The sequence below is a fragment of the Rhodamnia argentea genome, chromosome 8, assembly GCF_020921035.1.
Source record: "Rhodamnia argentea isolate NSW1041297 chromosome 8, ASM2092103v1, whole genome shotgun sequence".
Taxonomy (NCBI): domain Eukaryota; kingdom Viridiplantae; phylum Streptophyta; class Magnoliopsida; order Myrtales; family Myrtaceae; genus Rhodamnia; species Rhodamnia argentea.
This window is the reverse complement of record NC_063157.1, coordinates 9,634,031-9,643,640: the sequence shown is the minus strand read 5'-3', so window position 1 is coordinate 9,643,640 and position 9,610 is coordinate 9,634,031. Positions and strand designations below refer to the sequence as shown.

Here is a 9,610-nt window from a genome sequence, read left to right as displayed (position 1 = left end):
TCTTGCCATTTCTAGTATTTTTACTTCCACTTGCCATTTTTGAGATAATTGATCGAAAATGCGATTGAGAGAGAATTGAGGCGGGATTGAGAGAATTGAGAGGATTGAGAGAATTTGAGAGAATTGTGGAGAGGATTTGTGAGAAAAATGAAAGGAAGATGATAGGTATTTATAGAGAAGAATTAAAAACAAATCAATTTTTTTTTTTTTGCGGCTGCAACGGCCAATTTGGCCGTTGCTCTTTTTTTGGTGGGCCGAGGGGGGGGGGTGGGCCCGGGCAAAGAGCCCACGGTTCTTTGCCCCACCGGCCCGTCATGGTCCAGGGCCTTTTTTTTTAATATAATAAACGGGTCAGAACCGTGGGCCCGGTCAATGGGCCGGTTCCGAGCCTCGGTTCCAATGTGGCCATGTCTAGGGGGAAGTATTCGGCTGAAGTGATGGAGGGCTAAAGAAGATGGGCCCACTCAAATCAAATTTACACCTTTTTATTTCATAAGCATAATATCAAGGGCAATTTAACAAATGAGTATCGAATGGTAAATTGACTCAATCGACTGAGGAAAAAATTGGGATTTTCGCATTTAGGGTTCGAACAAGACTAAATTTACTCATGACGAGTCTCGATACTACGAATCAAAGTTTGACTATTTAAATTTGACTTTTTCTTACAGACGACCTAGAACGACCAATTATCAACTTCTAAGTCCTCAAAATACAAACATCTAAATTTAAGGACGTCACAATTTCTTCGGTAATGATCGTTCCCACAGGCTCGCTCTGAACTCGTCTACCATCTTCTTCCTTATTCTCACCACCATCATGAACAGCTCGTTCACCCCATCCCGCAGCCGGTACAATCCCTCCAACATCGCCTCATTAGCTTTCTCCAGTCCGACTGCCGCCTCCCTCAGCCTCCCCGTGGTCGCTCCACCGCCTCCCGATGCCAACACCTCATCGATGGCCTCAAGCACGTGCCTCATGTGAGCCCCCACATTGTCAAGCTCCTTCAATACTCGTGTCTTCCTATCCCTTTCCTCGCCACGTCTCGACTCCACAATAACTGTGGACTCGATTGAGCGGACAGAGTCGCCCCAGGGGAACTCCTCTGGAACGCAGACGCAGACGACCGCCCCCGAGGAAGAGTGTAAGGCCGAAGATATCACTCCCGTGATGAAAGCCGTCACGAAGCTGATAGCTCGGACCGCTCGTTGAACAACTCCGTCCACAGGCGTGTCCTTTCCCCGCAGAGCCGGCTTCCCAATGCTCGTGGCCAAGTCTTTGATCAGCTTCTCGATGTCGCCTGTGGAATTCACAGATCCACTGCCGCCCTCGCCCTCCGAATCTGCGAGCAAATCTCTCGCCTGGCGAATCTCCTCCTCCGATGGGTTGCCCTCCGAGCGGAGCAGCTGAATTGCGATCCTCAGGTTCAGGTGGTGGAGACATAGCCGCTCGATCTCGGAGGAGATGCAGTTGCAGACGTCTAGGACCTTCACGCTGTTGTCTAAATACCACGACAAGAGGCTGTTGCCACCATCCGATTTCAGCTCATAGATCAAGGATTTCACGGCCGAGTGAGCGACGGTGAGCATGGCGATAGCGGAGGAGAGCCATGGCAAGGTAGCGGAGGCAGGGGTCAGGCCCCAGAGCCCAGAGTGGAGGGTCTCGTTGAAGGAATTGGAGATAGATTCTAGCTCCTCGGCAGTGAGCTTTGCTCCCTTCTTGTCGCCGGGAGAGAGGAGGCGCGTATACATGTTGTCGAAGAATATGAAAGAGGACAGAATTTATTTTCTGTTTTTCTCGGGAAAACTGAGACGAGAAAGTGGTGGAAAGTTTTGATGGGTACGGGGTGTGAGCGCCCGCGGTATTTATATAGGGCGGCGTGTATTCTCTTAGGAATGCAAGAAAAATCAGAGGAGAATTCTTGGAAAGTAATTAAACACAAGGCCAAAGAAGGTGTTTCTCCTCAAGATATACTTGCCTTTTATTTTCAATTTAAACTCTCTCTCTATTTGGCTTGCAATACCAAAAACAGCAGCAACGCGTCACTGCGGATAATCAAAAGTACAGTCATTGAAATGATCCAGACAAGTTACACATGGATGAATGTGTTTGAATGTGGGGCTATAAACACTTTCCTTATACTTTGGCAACAATTATTTCATTTCACTTTGCCCGTGGTGCAGCGGAGCGAATATGAGTAAGTTCGTCAATGACTGGCTATAGATATTGGCAGTATGTTGAAAAGTAAATATGTCAATGTGTTTAGTATTTATATGTGGAAGGAAATTTATTGCTCACCAGATGGTGTAAAAAATATTGGTAACATTTTAAAAGATAATATTGATGTGTGTAGATGCTGACACCGAAAAATGACTCAACCTAGTCATCGATGTACGTGTGCCGGCACCTGATCGAAGAAGCCACGTGAGTGACACTGAATGATGAATAGTCATGTGCCCTGCACATGAGCTGTGTCATACACAGGCCAATTCATCGATGAGCACGGAAATCGATATTTATTGAACGACGATGGCATCTTACAATGCCACATATTCAATTGTCGAAATACAACGACGGATTGTGAAGACCGCCATTGTGAATATTCATGGTAAATCATCATTGAAATGTTATTTAAAACTTGAAAATCATCAAAGCAACTAGGACCTAGAATACATATTTTAGAGGGAACGATTGATGTTTGGAGCCCACTCGCAGGACAATGATTGACATTTATAAAACAATCCATACACAGTGACGACGATTGCTCAGAGTCATGAGGAGAAATTGATGGATATTCCGAGGATAAGGGCATGATTGATGAGCATTGCAAGGGCGTTCCTGTTCGGAACCATCAGGGAACAAATATCACGACACTAGTATAAATACCACAATTTATCCAACAAAAAGCCCCCCGAACAAACCAAATATTGTCTTTCAATTATCTTTACATTTCATGTACTTCACTTTAAATTTCCTTAGCTGTAGCTTATAGATTCTCGTCATTAAGTCAAATTTTGGCGTTTGTCGTTATTCTTCATGTTCCATTGTCGGGTCAAACTCCAACGTAATATTATTGCGTTTTCAAGCTTTGTTGTCGAATCAAACTCCATTGAAGTTTGTCTACATTGGGTCGTTTGTAATAGATAAACTTTTCAAGCATTGCCGTCAAGTCAAACTCCAGTTTGGTTTGCGTTTGTATAATCCCATTTGGAATCAAGCTGTTGGTTTCCTTACTTCATATGAATTATTATTATTTTTTTTTGGTAAGGTAAGTGTGTATTGGACTTTTCAAAGGGCTAGGTACAAGAGAGAAACCCGGACACAAAAAACCAAGAACCATGGGTGACACCATGAGTGCCAGAGATGGTTCAAGGGTGAACCGGTTGCAAAATACATATGAACAAGAAGGCCGCATTAGCCTAAAGCAAACAACAAAAATAAGAAAGGAGAAGGCTAAGCATGTAGCCCAAACAAAGGAGAAACCACGGAATAATGGAACAAAGTGCTTAGGTACAAAAGAGCTCAAGACACCTAGGAACGTGATGCGATGGTGAACGATGTGTCGAGCATCAGCAAAAATGAGCCACCAATAGTGGAAGGTGGAGACGACCAGCGGGAAGATATGATGGTAGCGTCAATTGGCTATAATCGGTCTGTGGAGAATCTCAGCGATCTTCAAAAATGGTGGTAGATAAACCCCAATTTATCTGTAGACTTCTATTGCAAGGGCTGTCACGAATAGAGGCAATAGATACAGCTTTGTCTCTGATCATTTTGTTGAGATGCAGCATGATAGCCGGAGTAAAGAGTGGTTTATTACGGAAAATAATGTTATTGCGCTCTGTCCCGATGATATAGCATAAGGCTCCAAAAGAGAACCTAGCAATGCGATGCCAAAAGGATCGAGTACCTATCTGCAGTTTAGCCCACCGAATGTGATCCAGCCATGGCCTGTTGCACCACGTCAAGTTACACCTGGATGCCCATTCCGCCGCAAGGTCGTGAGTAATGGGGCAAGCAAAGAAAAGATGGTTCACAGAGTCCGGTCTGCATCGACAAAAAGCACATGCACCCTCGTCAATCCTACGGTATTGGAGTAATAATACCCGAGTAGGTAGTCGATTGTGGGAAGCAAGCCACATTAGAAAGGCATGTCTTGGCGCAAATGCTTTGTCCCATATAAAGGAGTGCCAATGGGCGTGATGTCCTTGGATTCGAAGGAAGTCCCATGCGGAGGAAACTGTGAAATCCCCGGATGAGTGGGGTGTCCAGGAAATTTTATCCTCTTTATCCTCTACAACGGTAGGTGAAGGCCCCAACCAATGAAGAATGCCGTCCCGTGTAGTAGAGGGAAACCACTCCACGCGGTAGAAATCCCGGACCGTCACCTTGCGAGGTATTCTAGAGCGGTAAATGTCACTAGCCGTGAAGTGTTTGTAAAGTGGTCCATTGCGGTGCCAATGATCAAACCAAAAGGATGTGGAATGACCATTACCTATTCTCCATCTGAATTGCAAGTAGAAATCCGACCGGAGATCTAGGATTTTCTTCCAAGCCCACGAACATATGGTAGGTCCGGTGGTTATCCAAAAATTGGAATTCTTGAGGAATGTGGAATGTATCCATTTGCACCATAACGATTCTTTGTTAGTGAAAAGGATCCGGATGTGCTTGAGAGTGAGCGATGTATTGCAATCCAAGAATCTACGAATGCCCAAGCCCCCCTCATCCTTGGGAAAGCAAACATCTCTCCAGGATACCTTAGCCCCTCCAACCCCTAAGTCCGAGCCCTCCCACAAGAATTGTCTGAGGATGGTCTCAATCCCATGCAGGATTGACTTTGGAAGGGTGAAAACCGAGGCCCAATATACATGTATAGAGTGCAAGACTGATTTTACCAATTGCAACCGCCCGGCGTAGGACAAATATCTTTGGGTCCAAGTCCGCACTCTAGACGTGACAGCATTTACTAGTGCAACACAATCAGTTTTTGCGATCCTTGAAGAGATAACCGGGACTCCTAAGTATCGAAACGGTAGTTTACCTTCTTGGAAGTGAAGGCACTGTTGGATCTGTTCCCGAAGGGTACTAGTGCCTCCCGAAATGTAGATTTCACTCTTCAAGTGATTCGGCTGCAGACCCGACCAACTGGAAAAGAGTTGAAGTCCTTCCTTCAATAATCTGATGGTGTCGAGGTTTCCTTCAGCGAATAAGAGTACATCATCGGCGAAGAATAGGTGTGATACCCTAGAAGATTTACAACGCCAATAATACTTGAATCCCGGTAGGGTAGTCTTGGCATGAATGATGCCCGAGAGAACTTCCATGATCAAGGTGAAAAGATAAGGAGATAAAGGGTCTCCTTGGCGAATACCTCGGTTGCTTGAGAAAAATCCATGAGGCTCTCCATTGATGGCGACCGAGAACTTTGGCATGGAAACACATACCATGATGAGTTTGATTAGAAAGTCTGGGAACCGAAAAGCTTGAAGAACCATCTCGAGAAAGGCCCAATCCACCGTGTCGTAGGCTTTGCGGAAATCCACCTTGATAACACATTTGGGAAGGTATGGGGTATGGTGAAAGCCCGCAAATAACTCTTGTACCAACATAATATTGTCGCTGATTCTTCTACCTTGAACAAACGCCGTTTGCGATGGGGAAATAATGGACGGCAATATAGTCGCTATCCGGTTGGCTAGAATCTTGGTGATGCATTTGTATATGGTGTTGCAACACGCAATAGGCCGGAAGTCATGCATATTCAAAGCATTTGGAGTTTTCGGCACCAAGCATAAGATTGTAGCATTTATCTCTTTGAGCAGCCTTCCGTAAGTGAAAAAATCTTTGATTGCAGAAACTATGGATGGGCCAACAACATCCCAGGAGGATATAAAAAATTCAACATTGAAGCCATCGGGTCCAGGAGCTTTACCTTTGGCTAGAGAGAAGAGAGTGTCTCGAATCTCGTTGTCCGTCACAACCCGGGAAATGAGCTGGATTTGGTCCTCTCGAAGAGCTCGACCAATGCAATCACGAATGGCATACACTCCAGGCCGAGAGGATACTGAGCTGCCATTTAAAAGGTCTTCAAAGTGTCTAATAATGAGGGACCGAACCTGAGTTGGTTCTGTGAGGAGCCGACCATCCGAACTTGTGACCGAGAGGATGCGGTTTTGGAGTCGTCTCTTGTTGACGGAGTGGTGGAAATATTTTGTATTCATGTCGCCCTCCTTGAGCCATCTAATTCTCGATTTTTGCTTAAAGGACTCCTCCTGAAGTCTAAGTGTGGAATAATTACGAATGCATTCCACTTCAAGGTCTAGTAAATTCTGATTTCTGAAGTCATGTTGCAGATCATCTTGAACCGAAGCAAGTTGTACCCGAGCTTGCTCTACTCGTTCTGATATGTCAGAGAAAGATCTCCTATTGAGCTGCTTGAGACGGCCCTTAAGTAGCTTGAGTTTGCTACGGACGATGAACATCGGAGTGCCGTCAATAGGAGTTGCCCATACCTGCGCAACTATGTCCAAGAAGGAAGGGTGGGAAGACCAATAATTAAAGAACTTGAATGGCCTTTTGGAGTTAGGAGGCTGCATAACCTTCACCACCATAGGGGAATGATCAGAAATGCCAGGTGCCAAGAAGGTAGCCTCGTAGTACGAATATAAATGACTCAATGGTCATTGATCAAGACACGGTCTATCTTGCGTTGTTTCCTTGCTTCACCCGATGAGGTAGCCCAAGTGAATCGATGGCCAATATATCTTAGGTCGTGAAGGGCCGCTTATCTCAAGCAATCTCCGAATTCATCAAAAGCCGGAAGCCATGCATTAGAGCCACCCATCCTATCCGAATGGTCTCGAATCGCATTAAAGTCACCAGCAACCATCCACGGTTCAAGGCATGCACTTAACCGAATGAGGTTTGCCCATAGGGGTCTGCGAGATATAAAAGTATGATCTCCATAGACAATCGTTAGAAGACATGATTTATTCAAGGCGGTAAAGGATAGGTGAGCGTGGATCATCCGAGAGGAAGCTGAGATAAACCGTAGATCAATGACCTATGGATCCCAACCGACCCAAATCCTACCACGAGGCGAAAATTCATAGTTAGCTAGCCACCTCCACCCCGGGAGAAGACTAGCAGAAATAGACTCAAAATGGGATTGTTTGACCTTTGTCTCTAAGATGCCAATGCAAGAGAGGCCTCTATTTCTTACAAATGTTGTAATCTCAGCTTGTCTAAGGGGGTGAACAAGACCCCTAATATTCCACACTCCTAAAAACATATGTACAAGGAGAGAGGAGGCGTGTTACCAATTTTTGCGACCTTTCTTCGTCCTAGACTTAGGCTTGGTAGTCTTGGAGGAAGAGGGGATGTCTCCATCATCGAGTATAGGATATTCCACAGGTTCAGCAGTGGATGGAACCGGCAGAGCATTCACCATTGCATTCCCATCGCCATTCTCAGATTGGGACAAGTGGATGGAGGGAGTCAGCGAAATATCAACTGATCAGATTCGACTGCTGCTGCAGGCGAGGGGGTGTTCTGCAGCAAGGCTGCGTGAAGATGCCTCACGGTCGGGAAGGGCCTGAGCATCTGCATTTGTGGCATCGATCCGAACCCGAGGCAAGTTCACAACATTTTGGGGGCAAATCTCAACAGGTTGTGAGGGAGGCACATCAAGTTGAGGAGTATCCGTAGCAGGTTGGGAAGAGCTCAATATGCGCTGGTTTTTCCTCTGGACCTGCTGCCACCCTTCTCTGTTTTGGGGTTGTGTAGGGGCATTAGGTTGTTTGTTCAGGGGAGCATCAAGAACGGCAGCACAGGGAAACCCATTTGTCCCAGATTTATGTCCATATATTCCACAAGAGGCGCAGGAAAGGGGCTTCCATTCATACTCTATTTGGATAGGGATTAGCTCACCATCCCACCGAATTTTTATACTGTCAAGGCGAGGCTGAGTTGCCTTAATTTCCACACATACTCGGGCAAAGGAGAGTCTCTTCATGGCCTCCGTTTGTGCGTCAACATAGAGTGGCTTGCCAATTGCACTCGCAATGCGACCAATCCCCGATTGCGACCAAAGTGCTAAGGGGATGTCCTTCAATCTAATCCATATCGGAAGTGTGTCATGATCATCCTTTTTAAGCTTCAGTTTAGAGTGCCAAGTCTGCATCATCATTGTGCGATTTTGAATGGAAATGTGTCCCATGTCCACGACTTTCCTTCGAAAGGAATCATCCGGAATATGTATGAAGTAGTAGCCACTATCATGCATACGTACATCGACAACTTGAGCTCCCAAAGTTTTCTTAATCACCTCCTCTGTCGCCTTGAAGTAGACTTTTCTCCCCAAGAACCGTCCTACAATACATTGGGTGAGTAGTGGATTTTCATCCGCTACTATGTCAGGTGTGATGTCTACTACGGGTTCTCCATCCACCATTGAAAGGGCGACATAGGCAAGGTTATATCCCTTTGTCATCATTCTCGCGACATTTGCCCAAGAACGAGGTTGAAACCCTTTTGGTCCGCTTTTGCTTCTGCGATCTCTTTGGTTCCCCTCCACGACGCCTTTTGTGCTGTCATTGTGACCATCATTGGTCTTAGAAGGGCCAGCTATTGAAGGGTCTCTATTCTCTTCCAAGTAATTCATATGAGGCTTTCTACCCCATGATCTTCCCCTGCTTCGCCCGGGGTCACGTTCACCCAGTCGCTCAATTCCAGTAGCATCCCCGGCATTACTTATGTCAGCAGCGGCTCCCGCATCATCTAATACAAGCTTTCCTTTTGTGAGTGAAACATTAGGGCCAACATTTGGGACATTCCCTTCCATTAAGGGCTGTGAGTTCGGTTCGAGAACAGAGGATGGAACTACCTCATCGCTAGACTCCATTAATAGGTCCGATTGCAGCAACAAATGTGCAGCTCCACCCACTACTCAATATTGCATACAAGCAACCACCATTCAAGCAACCGGATACAACATGGCTTATATAACGCACAAGATATAGAAATAAAAGCAAAGTAGATCACCGCAATGGACCAAGAAGGTCAGTAACTATAATCAATCAGCCGAAACCGGAGGGCCCGAGTATGATCACCCGACCGTCCACCAGTGGAGTGATTTTACCAATGAAACCAGGAGGTGAAGTTGATTACGGGAAAGCACCGACCACTATGACGGAGGTGTAGCTTGATCCACCGGTGTAGGTGATGTGGGAGTCACGAATCAGCCAAACTTCCCAACCGAGCGAAAATGGACCCAAAATCGTAGATCCGATCCTCGGGAAAAACGAGTGGACGAATGGAGAATCCAACCGGCGTGATTATAGAATGGGAAGCAACGCCTTCACGGCCAAAAATCAAGCAGATTGAACGGAGGAATCGGCCGGAATCAAGCAAAATCCACCGGGTGAACAAGACCCGCGTGGGAGGTCGACGGGAGCATTTGGGCGTGAACGTTACCCGTGCGATCTAGCCTTTTTCCAAAATTAATTTTCACGCTACTCATATGAATTATTCATGTCTGGAATTACCAAAAAAACCCTTTAATATATTTAAAGGCCGAAGAATTACTTTCGGTGAAAGATACAATTTC

The 9,610-nt window shown here is 45.9% G+C and overlaps 1 protein-coding gene across 1 annotated transcript; it reads right to left on the bottom strand.

Moving 5' to 3' along the window:
- Positions 1-737: 737 nt before the first annotated feature.
- On the bottom strand, positions 738-1,751 carry LOC115736723 (protein BPS1, chloroplastic-like). Its single transcript, XM_030668551.1, has one exon. It carries the CDS (start codon positions 1,749-1,751, stop codon positions 738-740), a length of 1,014 nt encoding a protein of 337 aa, XP_030524411.1.
- Positions 1,752-9,610: the final 7,859 nt, after the last annotated feature.